This window comes from Choloepus didactylus, chromosome 2 (genome assembly GCF_015220235.1).
Source record: "Choloepus didactylus isolate mChoDid1 chromosome 2, mChoDid1.pri, whole genome shotgun sequence".
Lineage (NCBI taxonomy): Eukaryota > Metazoa > Chordata > Mammalia > Pilosa > Megalonychidae > Choloepus > Choloepus didactylus.
Genome location: NC_051308.1, coordinates 201,899,589 through 201,920,908, shown reverse-complemented (window position 1 = coordinate 201,920,908; position 21,320 = coordinate 201,899,589). Strand labels below are relative to the sequence as shown.

The following is a 21,320-nucleotide window of genomic DNA, read 5'->3' as shown; positions in this document are numbered from 1 at the left end:
GTTAGTGGATTGAAAAGATCAGTAAAATAAACAAAACTTTAGCTAGACTGACAAAGAAAAAATAAAGAGGACCAAATAACTAAAATCAGAAATGAAAGGGGAGACATCACCACCTATTCCACAGAAATAAATAAGGATCATAAGAGGATACTATGAACAACAACATGTGAACAAATTAGATAATCCAGATGAAATGGACAAATTCCTAAAAACACATAAATAAACTACCATACTGACTTGAGAAGAAACAGAAGATCTCATTAAGCCAGTAACTAGAAAAGAGATTCAATCAGTAATTAAAACCATCCCAAAAAACGAAGCCCAGGACCACCAGCTTCACTGGTGATTTTTACCAAACATTACAAGAAGACTTAGTACCAATCCTGCTCAAATTCTTCAACAAAAAATGAAGAGGAGAGAACAGTTCCTCACTCATTCTATGAGGCCAGCATCACCCTCATACCAAAGCCAGAAAAAGACATCAGAAGAAAAGAAAATTACTGACAAATATCCCTCATAAATACAGATGCATAAATACTCAATAAAATAGTAGAAAAACAAATCCAACAGCATATTAAAAAAATTATACACCATGATCACGTAGGAGTTATCCAGGTAGACAAGGGTAGTTCAACAGAAGAAAATTAATTAATGCAATACACCACACTAATATAACAAAGGAAAAAAAACACTTGATCATCTCAATTGACAGAGAAAAGGCATTTGACAAAATTTCGTACTCTTTTTTAATTAAAAAAAAATCAGAAAAGTAGGAATAGAAAGAAACATATGTAACATGACAAAGGGCATATATGAAAAACCCACAGATAATATCATACTCAATGGTGAAAGACTAAAAGCTTTCCCTCTAAGATCAGGAACAAGTCAGGGATGACCACCAACACTGCTGTTATTTAAACATCATACTAGAAGTACTATCCAGAGTGATTATGCAAGAAAAATAAATAAAAGACATCCAAATAGGAAAGGAAGAAGTAAAATCTCCCTATTTTCAGATGGCACCATCATATACAGAGATTCCTGAAAAATTCATACAATGTACTAGAACTAATAAAGGAATTCAGCAAAATGGCAGGGTACAAGATCAACATGCAAAAATCACTGGTGTTTCTATTTATTAGTAATGAATGTCTGAAGAGGAAACAAAATTAAAAAAAACATTTACAGTAACAACAAAAAGAATCAAATATCTAGGAATAAATTTAACCAAGGATGTAAAGAACTACACAGAAAATGACAAAAGATTACTGAAAGTAGTTAAAGAAGACCTAAATAAATATAAGAACATTCTGTGTTCATGGATTGGAAGATTAAACATTGTTACAATGTCAATTTTCCTTGGAGAGATATACAAATTCAATACAATTCCAACCAAAATTTCAACAGACTTCTTCACAGAAATGGAAAACAATCATCAACTTCATATGGAAGGGTAAATGGCCCCATATTGCCGAAACCATCTTGTAAAAGAAGAAAGAAGCTGGATGATTCATACATCCTAATTTTAAAACTTATTACAAAAAGCCACAGTAATCAAAACAGCAAAGGTACAGACACAAAAACTGACATATAGACCAATGGAATAAAACTGAGAGTTCAGAAATGAAGCCCTCACACTTTTGGCTAACTAATAAAGGTGTCAATTCCAATCAGTGGGGAGAATAGTCTCTTCAACAAATGGTGCTTGGAGAACTGGAGAGCCATATGCAAAAGATTAAGGTGGACCCCTACCTCACACCATATACAAAAATCAACTCAAAATGGATGAAACATCTAAATATAAGAACTAAAACTATGTAGTTCCTAGAAGAAAACATAGGGAAACATCTTCAGGACCTTGTTTTAGGCAGTCATTCTTAAGACTTTATACCAAAAGCATAAGCCACAAAATTTAAAATAGATAAATGGAACAACATCAAAATTAAAAACTTTTATGTATCAAAGGACTTAATCAAGGAAGTAAAAAGAAAACCTACAGAATAGATAAAATATTTGGAAACCATATATCTGATAAGAGTTTTAATATCCAGAATTTATAAAGAACTTGTACAACTGAACAACAAAAGATATATGACACAATTAAAAAATGGGAAAAACACTGCAGCAGACATTTCTCCAAAGAATGGCCAATAAGCACATGAAAACATGCTCAAAGTCATTAGCCATCAGGGAAAAGCAAATCAAAACTCCAATGAGATACCATCTCACACCCACTAGAATGGCTACTATTTTTAAAATGGGAAACAGCAAGTGCTGTTGAGAATGTGGAGAAATAGGAACACTTGTACATTGTTGGCGTGAATGTAAAATGGTGCAACCACTGTGGAAAACAATCTGGCAGTTCCTCAAAAACTTAAATGTAGAACAACCATATGACCCAGTAATCCCACTTCTAGGTATATACCCAAAAGAATTGAAAACAGCAACTCAAAAATATACCTGCACACCAAGGTTCAAAGCAGTATCACTGACAACAGCCAAAAGGTGGAAGCAAGCCAAGTGTCCATAAGCAAATGAATGGTTAAATAAAATGTGTTATAAACATACAATGGAATATTATTCAGCCATAAAAAGGAATGGAGTTCTAATACATGTGACAACATGGATAAATCCTGAAGACATTATGTTAAGTGAAATTAGTCAGACACAAAAGGACAGATATTGTATGATTTCTCAGAAATACTTAAAGTATGCAAATTCACCAAGACAAAGTAGAGTACAGTTACCAAGAATAGTGGAGGAAGAGGATTGGGGAATTGGAACATAAAAGCTGCAGGGTTTCTGTTTGGGGTGATGGAAAAGTTCTGATAATGGACAGCGGTAAGGATAGAACAGCATCGAGAATATGATTAATTCCACTGAATTGTATGCTTGGGAGAGCTTAATACAGGAAATTTTATGTTGTATATATGTTTCCACAATTTAAAAGGGGGTAAAGAAACAATGACAATTAAATGTAATACATAATCCTGAACTGGGTCTAATAATGGAGGAGATAATGTCCAAAAAGACATTATTGAGACAACTGAAAAAAACGGAATTCAGACTGTATGCTTTATAACAATGTTAAATTTCTTGAACTTGGTATGTCCTTGTTCTCAGGAAATATGGAAGTATTACGTGTTCAAGGAGCCATGACGTATGTAACCTACTCTCAAATGTTTAGTGTACAGATAGACAGGTAGATGATAGATGGACAGAGATTAGACAGACACAGAGAACAGGGGGAGAGATGATAGAATGATACCCACATGTGGCAAAATTAAAAGTTGGTAAATATGGAGGCGGGGCAAGATAGCAGACTGGTGAGCTGTATGTTTTAATTACTCCTCCAGGAAAGTAGGTAGAAAGCCAGGAACTGCATGGACTGGACACCACAGAGCAATCTGACTTTGGGCATACTTCATACAACACTCATGAAAAATGTGGAACTGCTGAGATCAGCGAAATCTGTAAGTTTTTGCGGCCAGGGGACCCGCGCCCCTCCCTGCCAGGCTCCGTCCTGGAGGAGGAGGGGCTGTCAGCTCCGGGAAGGAGAAGGGAGAACTGCAGTGGCAGCCCTTATCGGAAACTCATTCTACTGATTCAAACTCCAACCATAGATAGACTGAGACCAGACACCAGAGAATCTGAGAGCAGCCAGCCCAGCAGAGAGGAGACAGGCATAGAAAAAAAACAACACGAAAAACTCCAAAATAAAAGCGGAGGGTTTTTGGAGTACTGGTGAACATAGAAAGGGGAAGGGCCCTGAGGTGCATATGCAAATCCTGAAGAAAAGCTGATCTCTCTGCCCTGTGGACCTTTCCTTAATGGCCCTGGTTGCTTTGTCTCTTAGCATTTCAATAACCCATTAGATCTCTGAGGAGGGCCCGTTTTTTTTTGTTTGTTTGTTTGTTTGTTTGTTTTTAATCCTTTTTTCTTTTTCTAAAACAATTACTCTAAGAAGCTCAATACAGAAAGCTTCAAAGACTTGCTATTTGGGCAGGTCAAGTCAAGAGCAGAACTAGGAGAGCTCTGAGACAAAACGCAATAATCCAGTGGCTGAGAAAATTCACTAAACACCACAACTTCCCAAGAAAAGGGGGATGTCCGCTCACAGCCATCATCCTGGTGGACAGGAAACACTCCTGCCCATCGCCAGCCCCATAGCCCAGAACTGCCCCACACAACCCAGTGTGATGGAAGTGCTTCAAATAACAGGCACACACCACAAAACTGGGCGTGGACATTAGCCTTCCCTGCAACCTCAGCTGATTGTCCCAGAGTTGGGAAGGTAGAGCAGTGTGAATTAACAAAGCCCCATTCAGCCATCATTTCAGCAGACTGGGAGCCTCCCTACACAGCCCAGCAGCCCAGAACTGCCCTGGGGGGACGGCACTCACCTGTGACATAGCACAGTCATCCCTCAACAGAGGACCCGGGGTGCACGGCCTGGAAGAGGGGCCCACTTGCAAGTCTCAGGAGCCATACGCCAATACCAAGGACTTGTGGGTCACTGGCAGAGACAAACTGTGGCAGGACTGAACTGAAGGATTAGACTATTGCAGCAGCTTTAAAACTCTAGGATCACCAGGGAGATTTGATTGTTAGAGCCACGCCCCCCTCCCTGACTGCCCAGAAACACGCCCCATATACAGGGCAGGCAACACCAACTACACACGCAAGCTTGGTACACCAATTGGACCCCACAAGACTCACTCCCCCACTCACCAAAAAGGCTAAGCAGGGGAGAACTGGCTTGTGGAGAACAGGTGGCTCGTGGACGCCACCTGCTGGTTAGTTAGAGAAAGTGTACTCCACGAAGCTGTAGATCTGATAAATTAGAGATAAGGACTTCAATTGGTCTACTAATCCTAAAAGAACCCTATCAAGTTCAGCAAATGCCACGAGGCCAAAAACAACAGAAAATTATAAAGCATATGAAAAAAACAGACGATATGGATAACCCAAGCCCAAGCACCCAAATCAAAAGACCAGAAGAGACACAGCACCTAGAGCAACTACTCAAAGAACTAAAGATGAACAATCAGACCATAGTACGGGAGATAAAGGAAATCAAGAAGACCCTAGAAGAGCATAAAGAAGACATTGCAAGACTAAATAAAAAAATGGATGATCTTATGGAAATTAAAGAAACTGTTGACCAAATTAAAAAGATTCTGGACACTCATAGTACAAGACTAGAGGAAGTTGAACAACGAATCAGTGACCTCGAAGATGAAAGAATGGAAAATGAAAGCATAAAAGAAAGAATGGGGAAAAAAATTGAAAAAATCGAAATGGACCTCAGGGATATGATAGATAATATGAAACGTCCAAATATAAGACTCATTGGTGTCCCAGAAGGGGAAGAAAAGGGTAAAGGTCTAGGAAGAGTATTCAAAGAAATTGTTGGGGAAAACTTCCCAAATCTTCTAAACAACATAAATACACAAATCATAAATGCTCAGCGAACTCCAAATAGAATAAATCCAAATAAACCCACTCCGAGACATATACTGATCACACTATCAAACACAGAAGAGAAGGAGCAGGTTCTGAAAGCAGCAAGAGAAAAGCAATTCACCACATACGAAGGAAACAGCATAAGACTAAGTAGTGACTACTCAGCAGCCACCATGGAGGCAAGAAGGCAGTGGCACGATATATTTAAAATTCTGAGTGAGAAAAATTTCCAGCCAAGAATACTTTATCCAGCAAAGCTCTCCTTCAAATTTGAGGGAGAGCTTAAATTTTTCACAGACAAACAAATGCTGAGAGAATTTGCTAACAAGATACCTGCCCTACTGGAGATACTCAAGGGAGCCCTACAGACAGAGAAACAAACAAACTTGGAGAAAGGTTCAGTACTAAAGAGATTCGGTATGGGTGCAATAAAGGATATTAATAGAGAGAGGGGAAAAATATGACAAACATAAACCAAAGGATAAGATGGCTGATTCAAGAAATGCCTTCACGGTTATAACGTTGAATGTAAATGGACTAAACTACCCAATTAAAAGATATAGATTTGCAGAATGGATCAAAAAAAATGAACCATCAATATGTTGCATACAAGAGACTCATCTTAGACACAGGGACACAAAGAAACTGAAAGTGAAAGGATGGAAAAAAATATTTCATGCAAGCTACAGCCAAAAGAAAGCAGGTGTAGCAATATTAATCTCAGATAAAATGGACTTCAAATGCAGGGATGTTTTGAGAGACAAAGAAGGCCACTACATACTAATAAAAGGGGCAATTCAGCAAGAAGAAATAACAATCGTAAATGTCTATGCACCCAATCAAGGTGCCACAAAATACATGAGAGAAACACTGGCAAAACTAAAGGAAGCAATTGATGTTTCCACAATAATTGTGGGAGACTTCAACACATCACTCTCTCCTATAGATAGATCAACCAGACAGAAGACCAATAAGGAAATTGAAAACCTAAACAATCTGATAAATGAATTAGATTTAACAGACATATACAGGACATTACATCCCAAATCACCAGGATACACATACTTTTCTAGTGCTCACGGGACTTTCTCCAGAATAGATCATATGCTGGGACATAAAACAAGCCTCAATAAATTTAAAAACATTGAAATTATTCAAAGCACATTCTCTGACCACAATGGAATACAATTAGAAGTCAATAACCATCAGAGACTTAGAAAATTCACAAATACCTGGAGGTTAAACAACACACTCCTAAACAATCAGTGGGTTAAAGAAGAAATAGCAAGAGAAATTGCTAAATATATACAGACGAATGAAAATGAGAACACAACATACCAAAACCTATGGGATGCAGCAAAAGCAGTGCTAAGGGGGAAATTTATAGCACTAAACGCATATATTAAAAAGGAAGAAAGAGCCAAAATCAAAGAACTAATGGATCAACTGAAGAAGCTAGAAAATGAACAGCAAACCAATCCTAAACCAAGTAGAAGAAAAGAAATAACAAGGATTAAAGCAGAAATAAATGACATAGAGAACAAAAAAACAATAGAGAGGATAAATATCACCAAAAGTTGGTTCTTTGAGAAGATCAACAAGATTGACAAGCCCCTAGCTAGACTGACAAAATCAAAAACAGAGAAGACCCATATAAACAAAATAATGAATGAAAAAGGTGACATAACTGCAGATCCTGAAGAAATTAAAAAAATTATAAGAGGATACTATGAACAACTGTATGGCAACAAACTGGAGAATGTAGAGGAAATGGACAATTTCCTGGAAACATATGAACAACCTAGACTGACCAGAGAAGAAATAGAAGACCTCAACCAACCCATCACAAGCAAAGAGATCCAATCAGTCATCAAAAATCTTCCCACAAATAAATGCCCAGGGCCAGATGGCTTCACAGGGGAATTCTACCAAACTTTCCAGAAAGAACTGACACCAATCTTACTCAAACTCTTTCAAAACATTGAAGAAAATGGAACACTACCTAACTCATTTTATGAAGCTAACATCAACCTAATACCAAAACCAGGCAAAGATGTTACAAAAAAGGAAAACTACTGGCCAATCCCCCTAATGAATATAGATGCAAAAATCCTCAACAAAATACTTGCAAATCGAATCCAAAGATACATTAAAAAAATCATACACCATGACCAAGTGGGGTTTATTCCAGGCATGCAAGGATGGTTCAACATAAGAAAATCAATCAATGTATTACAACACATTAACAAGTCAAAAGGGAAAAATCAATTGATCATCTCAATAGATGCTGAAAAAGCATTTGACAAAATCCAACATCCCTTTTTGATAAAAACACTTCAAAAGGTAGGAATTGAAGGAAACTTCCTCAACATGATAAAGAGCATATATGAAAAACCCACAGCCAGCATAGTACTCAATGGTGAGAGACTGAAAGCCTTCCCTCTAAGATCAGGAACAAGACAAGGATGCCCGCTGTCACCACTGTTATTCAGCATTGTGCTGGAAGTGCTAGCCAGGGCAATCTGGCAAGACAAAGAAATAAAAGGCATCCAAATTGGAAAAGAAGAAGTAAAACTGTCATTGTTTGCAGATGATATGATCTTATATCTAGAAAACCTTGAGAAATCGACGATACAGCTACTAGAGCTAATAAACAAATTTAGCAAAGTAGCAGGATACAAGGTTAATGCACATAAGTCAGTAATGTTTCTATATGCTAGAAATGAACCAACTGAAGAGACACTCAAGAAAAAGATACCATTTTCAATAGCAACTAAAAAAATCAAGTACCTAGGAATAAACTTAACCAAAGATGTAAAAGACCTATACAAAGAAAACTACATAACTCTACTAAAAGAAATAGAAGGGGACCTTAAAAGATGGAAAAATACTTCCATGTTCATGGATAGGAAGGACTAAATGTCATTAAGATGTCAATTCTACACAAACTCATCTACAGATTCAATGCAATCCCAATCAAAATTCCAACAACCTACTTTGCAGACTTGGAAAAGCTAGTTATCAAATTTATTTGGAAAGGGAAGATGCCTCGAATTGCTAAAGACACTCTAAAAAAGAAAAACGAAGTGGGAGGACTTACACTCCCTGACTTTGAAGCTTATTATAAAGCCACAGTTACCAAAACAGCATGGTACTGGCACAAAGATAGACATATAGATCAATGGAATCGAATTGAGAATTCGGAGATAGACCCTCAGATCTATGGCCGACTGATCTTTGATAAGGCCCCCAAAGTCACTGAACTGAGTCATAATGGTCTTTTCAACAAATGGGGCTGGGAGAGTTGGATATCCATATCCAAAAGAATGAAAGAGGACCCCTACCTCACCCCCTACACAAAAATTAACTCAAAATGGACCAAAGATCTCAATATAAAAGAAAGTACCATAAAACTCCTAGAAGATAATGTAGGAAAACATCTTCAAGACCTTGTATTAGGAGGCCACTTCCTAGACTTTACACCCAAAGCATAAGCAACAAAAGAGAAAATAGATAAATGGGAACTCCTCAAGCTTAGAAGTTTCTGCACCTCAAAGGAATTTCTCAAAAAGGTAAAGAGGCAGCCAACTCAATGGGAAAAAATTTTTGGAAACCATGTATCTGACAAAAGACTGATATCTTGCATATATAAAGAAATCCTACAACTCAATGACAATAGTACAGTCGGCCCAATTATAAAATGGGCAAAAGATATGAAAAGACAGTTCTCTGAAGAGGAAATACAAATGGCCAAGAAACACATGAAAAAATGTTCAGCTTCACTAGCTATTAGAGAGATGCAAATTAAGACCACAATGAGATACCATCTAACACCAGTTAGAATGGCTGCCATTAAACAAACAGGAAACTACAAATGCTGGAGGGGATATGGAGAAATTGGAACTCTTATTCACTGTTGGTGGGACTGTATAATGGTTCAGCCACTCTGGAAGTCAGTCTGGCAGTTCCTTAGAAAACTAGATATAGAGTTACCATTCGATCCAGCGATTGCACTTCTCGGTATATACCCGGAAGATCGGAAAGCAGTGACACGAACAGATATCTGTACGCCAATGTTCATAGCAGCACTATTCACAACTGCCAAGAGATGGAAACAACCCAAATGTCCTTCAACAGATGAGTGGATAAATAAAATGTGGTATATACACACGATGGAATACTACGCGGCAGTTAAGAAGGAACGATGTCGTGAAACATATGACAACATGGATGAACCTTGAAGACATAATGCTAAGGGAAATAAGCCAGGCACAAAAAGAGAAATATTATATGCTACCACTAATGTGAACTTTTAAAAATGTAAAACAAATGGCTTATAATGTAGAATGTAGGGGAACTAGCAATAGAGAGCAATTAAGGAAGGGGGAACAATAATCCAAGAAGAACAGATAAGCTATTTAACGTTCTGGGGATGCCCAGGAATGACTATGGTCTGTTAATTTCTGATGGATATAGTAGGAACAAGTTCATAGAAATGTTGCTATATTAGGTAACTTTCTTGGGGTAAAGTAGGAACATGTTGGAAGTTAAGCAGATACCTTAGGTTAGTTGTCTTTTTCTTACTCCCTTGTTATGGTCTCTTTGAAATGTTCTTTTATTGTATGTTTGTTTTCTTTTTAACTTTTTTTTTCATACAGTTGATTTAAAAAAGAAGGGAAAGTTAAAAAAAAAAAAAAAAAAACAAGGGAAAAAAAAAAAGATGTAGTGCCCCCTTGAGGAGCCTGTGGAGAATGCAGGGGTATTCGCCTACCCCACCTCCATGGTTGCTAACATGACCACAGACATAGGGGACTGGTGGTTTGATGGGTTGGGCCCTCTACCACAGGTTTTACCCTTGGGAAGACGGTTGCTGCAAAGGAGAGGCTAGGCCTCCCTATGGTTGTGCCTAAGAGCCTCCTCCCGAATGCCTCTTTGTTGCTCAGATGTGGCCCTGTCTCTCTAGCTAAGCCAACTTGAAAGGTGAAATCACTGCCCTCCCCCCTACGTGGGATCAGACACCCAAGGGAGTGAATCTCCCTGGCAACGTGGAATATGACTCCCGGGGAGGAATGTAGACCTGGCATCGTGGGACGGAGAACATCTTCTTGACCAAAAGGGGGATGTGAAAGGAAATGAAATAAGCTTCAGTGGCAGACAGATTCCAAAACGAGCCGAGAGGTCACTCTGGTGGGCACTCTTACGCACACTTTAGACAACCCTTTTTAGGTTCTAAAGAATTGGGGTAACTGGTGGTGGATACCTGAAACTATCAAACTACAACCCAGAACCCATGAATCTCGAAGACAGTTGTATAAAAATGTAGCTTATGAGGGGTGACAAGGGGATTGGGAAAACCATAAGGACCACACTCCACTTCGTCTAGTTTATGGATGGATGAGTAGAAAAATAGGGGAAGGAAACAAACAGACAAAGGTACCCAGTGTTCTTTTTTACTTCAATTGCTCTTTTTCACTCCAATTATTATACTTGTTATTCTTGTGTGTGTGCTAATGAAGGTGTCAGGGATTGATTTGGATGATGAATGTACAACTATGTAATGGTACTGTGAACAATCGGAAGTACGATTTGTTTTGTATGACTGCGTGGTATATGAATATATCTCAATAAAATGAAGATAAAAAAAAAAAAAAAAAAAAAAGACATAATGCTGAGCAAAATAAGCCAGGCACAAAAAGAGAGATATTGTACGTTACCACTAATGTGAATTCTGTGAAAAATGTACAATGTTTTATACTGTAGAATGTAGGGGACCTAGAGATACCAATTAGTGGAGGGGGAATGATAATCTAATAAGAACTGATAAACTATGGAGGGTAATCTCAATGTTATGGGAATGCTCAGGAATGATTATGGTTTATAAACTTTCTTGGATATAGTAAGATCATGTTGGAAGCATTAGAGTTATTTTAGGTTTTTTTTTTCTCTTATTCCTTTGTTTTCTTAGGGGTTGTTAATTTTCTTGGGGTATGGTAGGAACATGTTGGAAGCAATGTAAGTTATTTTAGATTATTTGTTTTTCTTACTCCTCTGTTTGGACATGGTTTATTAATTTTCTTGGGGTATGGTAGGAACATATTGGAAGCAAAGTAGTTATTTTAGGTTATTTGTTTTCCTTAATCCATTGCTTTGTTTGAAATGTCGTGGGGTTTTTTTGGTTGTTGTTTGCCTGTTTGTTTTTAATTTTTTGATAAACAAAGTTAAAAAATTGAAAAAAAATCAGTAGAAAAATGGGAGTAAAAACTAAATGACAAATAGGGTGGGATGGGGGGATGGTGTGGGTATTCTCTTTTCACTTTTATTTTTTATTCTTATTCTGATTCTTTCTGATGTAAGGAAAATGTTCAGAAATAGATTGTGGTGATGAACGCATAACTATATGATCATACTGTGAACAGTTGATTGTATACCATGGATGACTGTATGGTTTATGAATGTATTTCAATAAAACTGAATTTAAAAAAAAAAAAAAAAAAAAAAAGTTGGTAAATATGGGTATCAGGATAACAGGGATTTTTCTGTGTTGGTTTTGATTATTTTTGCGATTGTCCTGTAAGTTTGAAATTATTTCAAAATAGGAAGTTAAAAAAAGAATGTATATTTTAATCCCTAGAGACTGACTTTAAAAAAAGAAAAAAAAAGAGCTATAGCCAAAATGTCAGATGAGGAATTACAATGGAACACTAAAAAACATTTGATTGGCCCAAAGGAAGACAGTAAAGGAGCTAAAGAGAAACAAAAAACTGATAGAGCAAACAGAAAACAAACAGTAAATACAGTAAATACAAACCCAACCACATCAGTAATTTAAATGAATACAAATGGATTACATACTCCAAGTAAAAGGTAGAGACTGTCAGACTACCTATACTGTATAACTCTGTCAGTAAGAGATGTACTTTAATAAAGACACAAACTGAAAGAAGGACAGAAAAAGATCTATCATGTAAAAAAACTGGTGTGGATATATCAGACAAAGCAGACTTCAAAACAAGGAGGATTACCAGATATAAAGAGCAATTATTTCATAGTGACAAAGGAGTAAAGTTAACATAAATGTGTAAGTACCGATAATAATAGAATTTCAACATACATAAAAGCAAAAACTAGGAGAATAAAGAGAGAAATAGACAAATCTACTATCATAATTGTTAAGACTCCCTCTCAATAGCTGCTAGAATAGCAAAAAAAAAAAAAAAAAAAACTCAGTAAAGATAAAGAAGCTCTAAATGATACTATCAACTGCCTTAAACTAATTGATATTTACAGAGCGCTATACCCAACAACCTCAGATAATACATTCTTTGTCTAACTCATGGAAAGTTTATGCAAGGTCATAAAATACATCTCAATAAATTTCAAAATACTGTAACCCTAAAGAATATGTTCTCACAACAACAAAATTACATTATAAATATATAATAAAATATCTAGAAAAGCCCCAATATTTAGAAATAAAACAAGACAATTCTAAAAGAATCCATGGGTCAAAAAAGAAATCACAAAAAAGAAAGTAGAAAATATTTAAAACTGAAAGATGACAAAAATACAATATAACAAAATGTATGGGATGTACCTAAAGCAGTGCTTAGAAGGAAATTTATAGTTTTAAATACTTACATTAAAAAATAAGAAAGTTTTAAAATCAATGAACAAAATTTCCACATTAAGAAACTACAAAATGAAGAGCAAATTAAATTGAAAGAAAACAGAAGAGAGGAAAACAGAAGAGCAGAAATCCATGAAATAGAAAGCATATAATTTTTAAAAATTCATTATCTTTATCCTCCAGGAAGGACTCAAGTTACTGTTGCACTATGAGGTGAGGGTATGCCAAACCTCTCACACCCATCCTTTTAATCACTATGAACTTAATAGAATCAACCAAGACTATAGGCTTCTATAAACACATTCTATAACCCATGTTCCAAAGAATGTACATGAAAACTACAGTTAAATATATTTTCTTGGGCCACTAATGACCCAAAGATTACAAAGGATGAACTTGCCTGAAGACATGCACATTCATCAAAATTCCCTGCACTTTTATATATCATGTAACAATTTAGGGCAAATTAAACCAATCCAAGTCTAAATTTAAAAGAATGAAAGGAGTTCTAGGGGAAATGTCAGCTCATTCTTGAGAATTTTGCTACATATCACCAACAAGATAAAAAATATATTAATGATTATTAAGATTTATGATCTAAAAAGAACTGACTGAGACTGCCAGTGGTTCAACAATTTCCATTCACTTTTTCTTCAGCAATAGAACCCCCAAATGTTAGCTGGGCATCACTGACCAAATGACAACATTTCCCAGCCTCCCCTGAAGCTAGCTGTGACCTGCAGATAGGTGTGACCGTGTGTCTAAGTTTCAGCCAATGGATTGAAAGTGGAAGCAGTGTGTGCTCCTTCTAAGAAGTAGCCTTTAAAACATGGAATATTCCTTTCTCTTTCCCATTCTCCCTTCCCGTCTATTAGAATATGGTTGTGATGGTTGATGCTGGAGTACCAAACTTCTACAGATAGCAAAGCATAAGACAAAAGGAGCCTAGGACCTAATAACTGTGGAGTTGCAATAACAACCCTGCACTGCCTATACAGGCATAGAAGAAAAACAGATTTCTATCTGAAGCCTTTATTATTTTGTTATTTTTGATCACCTGCAGTCAACCTAATCCTATGTATTACATCCTCTTACTAACCAACAAACAAATGTTTCTGAATGGGAGAGGATTTACCTCATGAGTCTGAAAAGGCTATTTAAGATATTAAGACAGCTAAAGTTAGATCATCAGAGACTATAGAAAATATAACTGTAATATCACATACTTACGCTCCAAACAACAAAAATATACCAACCTGGGATGTTCTGGTATATTCTTCATACAGTCTGTCATACTCTTTACTCTTTTCCTGATACTGAGAATGGTACTCTTGAAGTTTTTTACCTACTGCATCAATGTTATCTTCTTTTACAAACTGATCCTATATGCGTAAATAAGAGAAGAGAATGTTGACAATTCTGACACATGAATATTTCCACATCTATTTATTTTTAAATCAGTTTTAATTCTAATGTAGAAGTTTAAGCCACTGTATTAATATCTAACATGCAAAAGCACTCAATCTTTTTTTTAACACTAAATTCGATCTTTAGTACATCAAAATTGTTAATACTTTAAAAATTAAGAAATTACGTATAAATGAGAAATGAAAACAGAAATATTTTTATATACAGTTAATAAATACATGCAACAAGTTAATAAGGAAAGATAGCCACAAAGTAAGTTTCCAAAATATAAGTTTAGGATAGGAAATATACAATGACTAAATTTCTTTTTTTTTAACTGATAAGCCTGATAAATTAGAATCAAATGATGACTGTTAAATAAAAGCTTGCTCAAAAGCTATCAACAACTTCTGTAATCATACCTGTTGGTATCTGGATACTGGGTACATCAGCTTCACATCAAGTTTGGGATTGTACTGAGCAAGGGATTCATGATGATAGTGATTAATGAGCTCCACCACAGAATTAAATGTCAGAGGATCAGAAAAGCCATATTTACCATCCCGATGATAGATCTTTATTAACTTATTATTGCCTCCCTTCCTGTGAACAACAAGACAACAGCTATAGATTTTTTCCCCCAAACTCTAATAAAGTACTACTATGAAATACTACTTTCATATGGACATAAGAAAGCTTGGCACTAAACAAGTTCTACTATGTTAATGAGACTGGAAGGGGTAAAAAGGCATATATAAAATTACGTGTATGAAAGTACATATATTATCTGCATACTTATTTCTTTTGTTTTTTCCTCCCTATTACCCACCTTCATTCTGTCCCCTGGTAACCTATATTCTAGATTCTGACTCTATGAGTTGGGTTATTCTAATTACTTTATATCAGTGAGATCACACGATATTTGTACTTCTGTGTCTGGCTCATTTCACTCAACATGATGTCTTCAGAGTTCATCCACGATTTTGTATGTATCAGAACTTCATTCCTTTTTATGGCTGATGGACACTTGGGTTGCTTCCATCCTTTGGCTATTGTGAATAATTCCACTATGAATATCAGTGTGAAAATATCTGTTAAGAGCCTCTGCCTTCAATTCTTCTGAATATCTATCTAGAAGGCAGATTGCTGTCATATGGTAATCCTATAGTACACTTTCCAAGGAACTGCCCTTCTGTCTTCCACATATGCTGCACCATTTTACATTCCCACCAATAATGAGTGTTCCTATTTCTCCACATCCTCTCTAACACTTGTAATTTTCATTTTTTTTTAAAATAGTAGCCATTCTAGTAGGTATGAAATGGTATCTCATTGTGGCTTTGACTTGCATTTCCCTAATGCCTAATGAAGTTGAACACTGATTCATGTGCTTTTTGGCAATTTAAGTATCTTCTTTGGAGAAATAGCTATTCAGGTTGTGGTGGTTTGAAGCTGCATGTACCCCAGAAAAACATGTTCTTAGATCTAATCCATTTCTGTGGATGTAAACCCACTGCAAGTATGACCTTTTGGTGAGGCTACTTCAGTTAAGGTAGGAACCACCACATTCAGAATGGTTCTTAGTCCTATTACTGAAGTCCTTTATAAACAGAATGAAGGGGGTGGGAGTGTGAGTGCACCACAGAAACAAGAAGCTGAACACAACAAAACACAGAAGAGAAGAGAGAGACCAGCAGAAGCCAATAGGTACCTTGCCACATGGCACAGGAGTCAAGGATCACTGGCAGCCAGTCTTCAGGAAGAAAGCATTGCCTTAATGATGATGCCTTGATTTGGACCTTTTCTTGGCCTCAAAACTGTAAGCTAATAAATTCCCACTGTTTAAACCCAACCTATTTCATAGTATTTGCTTTGAGCAGCCTAGAAGACTAAACTACAGGTCTTTTGCCCATTTTTTAATTTGGTTGTTTGTCTTTTTGTTGTTGAGTTGTAGGATTTCTTTATATATTCTGTAAATTATATAGTTTATTGGATATGTGGTTTCAAAATATTTTCTCCCATTATGTAGGTTATTTTACTTTCATGATAAAGTCCTTGGAGACACAAACATTTTTTAATTTTAATGAGGTCCCATTTACCTGTTTTTTTTTGTTGTTGCTTGTGCTTTTGGCGAAAAGTCTGAAAAACCACTGCCTAACACAGGATCCTAGAGATACTTCCCTACGTTTTCTTCTAGGAATTTGGAAGTTCTGGCTCTTATATTTAGATCTTTGGTCCATTTTGAGTTGGCTTCTTCATATGATCTGAGATAGGGGTACCATCATCATGCTTTTATATTCGGATATCCAATTTTCCCAGCACCATTTGTTGAAGAAACTATTCTTTCCCAAATGAGTGGTCTTTCTCTTACCAAAAATCAGTTGGCCATAAAACTAAGGGTTGATTTCTGAGCTCTCAATTTTATTTCATTGGTCTGTATGTCTGTCCTTGTGCTGGTACCTTGCTGTTTTGATTACTGTGGCTTTGTAATAAGTTTTAAGGTTGGGATGTATGAGTCCTCCAACTTCATTCTTCTTTTTCAAGAAGTTTTTGGCTATTCAGGGCTCCTTACCTGTCCATATAAATTTGACGATTGGCTTTTCCAATGTCTGCAAAGGAGGCTGTGAACCTTTGATAAGAATTACATTGGATCTATAAATAGCTTCTGGTAGAACTGACATCTTAACAATACAGAGGTACCTTGGTACTCAACTGCTTTGAAACTCACTGAATTTGGTACTCAACTCATTTTGACACAAAAATTTTGTCCCAGTACTCATCGCTTGTTTGCTACTCAACATGCAAGCTAGAACTTGTCGGTATCAATTGCCTCATGACTCACTACCCTTTTCAGCCAAAACAAAGGATCACATGGTAATCATGTGGTAGCTCTTGCCCTGTGCACATCCCCTTTTGGTCTTATCTTAGCTTCTATGGTATTTTTGCACTTTTTTCCAGTGATAGCATTGAGGAGAAAAGAAAATTACTTTATACCACCAGTGAACAGAAAAAAGAAATAAAAGGCAAAAATAAGAGCGGTATTTGCGTTACTGATCTTGTTAGGGAATACAGTATGCTTAGAATAATGGTCTCCACCATCATTAAGAATAAAGGATCGATAAAAAAGGTTGATGTGTAATGAGTTAAAGCAGTAGCAATGCAGCATTCTGCAGGAACTGCAGAAGGAGCAGCAACAAGAGGTGGCTGAAGAGACTTCTTCAGGAGATAAGGGAGGATGTCCCCAGTTCCTTGATAAAAGAAATGTGTGCAAGATGGGGAAAACTTCAAAACTTTTTGAGTAAGTACCATCCAGACAAAGCTCTGACAGGTGAAAAGTAAATTTACTGAATGACCAATTTCACATTTTTGAGGAATTCTGAAAAGAAGACAAGCAGTCCTTATTGGATAAGTTTTTAGGGAAGGTGACAAAGAGTGTGTCAGAGCCTGTGGTGCATGTTGAAAAAAGGCAGAAAAGAGGAAGAATACCTGAAGTGCAACCATACCTTTTTACATATGTCTTTAAAATGTGCATTGTCTTTGGTTTGGGAACTCATTAAATTTATTTACATTATTCCTTATGGGAAAAATTTGTTTGGTACTCATCATTTTTGATACTCATCACACCTCCCAGAACCAATTAACGTCGAGTACCAAGGTACCACTATACTTAATCTTCTAATCCATGAACACAGAGTGTCCTTTCATTTATTTATATCTTCTTTGATTTCTTTTAACAATGTTTTATGGTATTCTGTTACAAGTCCTTTCTATCTTTGGTTAGATTTACTCCTAGATACTTGATCCTTTTCATTGCTATTGTAAATGGAATTTTTTCTTGATTTCCTCTTCAGATTGTTCATTACTATTGTATAGAAAAACAACTGATTTTGCATGTTGATCTCGTGGCCAACTACTTTGCTGAATTCCTTTATTAGCTCCAAGAGCTTTGTTGTGGATTTTTCGGGATTTTTCTGTGTATAAGATCATGTCATCTGCAAATAGGTAAAGTTTTACTGCTTCCTTTCCAATTTGGATGACTTTTATTTCTTTTTCCTGCCTAATTGCTCTGGCTAGAACCCAGTACAATGTTGAACAACAGCAGTGATAGTGGGTATCCCCGTCTTGTTCTTGACCTTAGAGGGAAAACTTTAGGTATTTCACCATTACGATGTTAGCTGTGGGTTTCTATATACACCCTTTATCATGCTGAGGGAGTTTCCTTCTAGTCCTAGTTTTCTAAGTGTTTTTATCAAGAAAGGGTGCTGGACTTTGTCAAATGCCTTTTCTGTGTCAACTGAGATGATGTGTTTCTTTTTTTTCCTCATTCTGTTAATGTGATATATTACATTGATTGATTTTCTTATCTTGAACCAGCCTTGCATATCTGGTATAAATGTTACTTGATCAGGGTGTATAATTCTCTTATGTGTTGTTGGATTTGGTTTGCTTGTATTTTATTGAGTATTTTTGCACCTATATTCATGAGAGATATTATAAAGATATTTTCTTTTCTTGTGATATCTTTATCTGCCTTTGATATGAGGGTGATGTTGTGCTTCATAGAATGAATTAGGGAATGTTCCTACCTCTTCAAGTTTTGGGAAGAGTTTCAGCAGGATTGGTGTTAATTCTTCTTGGAATGTTTGGTAAAATTCACCAGTGAAGCCATCTGGTCCTGGGCTTTTCTTCGTTGGGAGGTTTTGACTACTGATTGAATTTCTTTCCTAGTTATTGATTTGTTGAGATCTTCTACTTCTTCTTGAGTGGGGAATTTGTCTGTTTCTAGGAATCTGTCCTATTTACCTGGGCTATCTAATTTGTTGGTGTACAGTTGTTCATAATATCCTTATAGTTACATTTATCTCAGTGAGGTCAGTAGTAATGTCCCCCTTTTCATTTCTGATTTTAGTTATTTGTGTCCTCTCTCTGTTTCTCCATCAGTTCAGCTAAAAGTTTGTTGATTTTATTGATCTTTTCAAAGAACCACCCCTTGGTTTTGTTGTTTCTCTCTATTATTTTCTTATTCTCTATTTCAGTTGTCTTTGATGTCTTTTTTAATTCAGTTTTATTGAGATATATTCACATACCATACAGTCATCCACAGTATACAATCAACTGTTCACAGTACCATTATATAATTGTGCATTCACCACCACAATCAATTTTTGAACATTTTCCTTACTCCAGAAAATACATAAAAGAATAAAAATGAAAGTATAAAAGAATAACCAAAACATTCCATCACCCCATCCCACCCTATTTTTCATTTAATTTTTGTCCCCATTTTTCTACTCATCTATCCATACACTGGATAAAGGGAGTGGGAGCCACAAGGTTTTCACAATCACACAGTCACACCATGTAAGCCACATAGCTATACAACTGTCTTCAAGAATCAAGGCTACCGGGTTGCAGTTTGGCAGTTTCAGGTATTTCCTTCTAGCTATTCCAATACACTAAAAACTAAAAAGGGTATCTATATAGTGCATAAGAATTGCCCTCCAGAGTGACCTCTCGACTCCATCTGAAATCTCTTAGCCATTGAAAATTTATTTTGTTTCATTTCACTTCTCTCTTTTGGTCAAGGAGATTTTCTCAATCCCATGATGCCAGGTCCAGTCTCATCCCTGGGAGTCATGCCCCATGTTGCCAGGGAGACTTATACCCCTGGGAGTCAGGTCCCAGGTCGGGCGAGGGCAGTGAGTTCACCTATCAAGTGGGCTAAAAGAGAGAGAAGCCACATCTGAGCAACAAAAGAGGTTCTCTGGGGGAGACCCTTAGGCACAATTATAGGTAGGCTTAGCCTCTCCTTTGCAGTAACAAGCTTCGTAAGGACAATAGCAAGGTTTTGGCCTACTAAATTGGTAGTCCTCAATGTTTGTGGGAATATCAATAATAACCCAAGTGGAAAAGTCCAACATTACTGCATTTTTCCCCAGTTCTTCAGGGGGGCCCTGCAAATACATTTTTATTCTATGCCCAAATTACTTTAATGCTCTAATCTTTGTTATTTCCTTCCTTCTGTTGCTTTGGGGTTTAGTTTGCTCTTCTTTTTCTAGTTCTTCCAGTTTTGAGATCATGTCTCTGATTTGAAATCATTTTTTTTTAACGTAAACATTTTGAGTTATAAATGTCCCTCTCAGTACTGCCTCTGCTGCATCCCATAAATTTTGGTATGTTGCATTTTCATTCACCTCAAGATATTTCCTAATTTCCCCTGTGATATTCACTTTAACCCATTGGTTGTTTAAGTGTATGTTGTTTAACATACCCATTTCTTTTGCCCTTAAAATACCTTAGTTACTGAAAGCCAGCATACCTATGCAGCAATCAATAAACAAAGTTAGCATATTAATCACTTAAGAAAAATAACTTAGGAGTAAACTGTATCTTTTGTTTATTGTCTGAGCAAATTGTACAACTTAAATTCTATCAATATTTTTTCAGGGAGAATAGGGACAATCTTTTTAGGACCTAAAGATACGTCAAAGTGTACCCTGGAGGGAAGCAGAAGCCATCTATGTATGAAGAAGAATACTAAACATTTGTCACATAATCACCAACACAAAGTTTTATTGTTAATGCACGTACATAATTAAGCTCCTTTAATGATTTAAAACTGGGTATTTAATCTAGGACTTTATATTATTTTGTCTTTTATACTTGCTTACAGTTCTCACAAATGATCGTTTATTTAGGCTCTCACAACATATGACAATTCAACTGTTTTATAAAGTATAACTTTTCAAAAGCCATGTATATTAGCCGTGTAATGTAATGCTTGGTATTTCAGACCATCTTTGTTTACTGAGTCATATCC

At 36.3% G+C, this 21,320-nt stretch overlaps 1 protein-coding gene across 1 annotated transcript in view; it reads right to left on the bottom strand.

Moving 5' to 3' along the window:
* Window positions 1-21,320, bottom strand: part of LOC119527391 (phosphatidylinositol 3-kinase regulatory subunit gamma) — a 160,736-nt gene that overhangs the window by 31,208 nt on the left and 108,208 nt on the right. The window contains exons 4-5 of the mRNA XM_037827337.1: window positions 14,923-15,103; window positions 14,350-14,475 (exon numbers count right to left, since the gene is read on the bottom strand). Of these exons, the coding sequence (XP_037683265.1) occupies window positions 14,350-14,475; window positions 14,923-15,103 (307 nt within the window). The remainder of the gene's footprint in view (window positions 1-14,349; window positions 14,476-14,922; window positions 15,104-21,320) is intronic.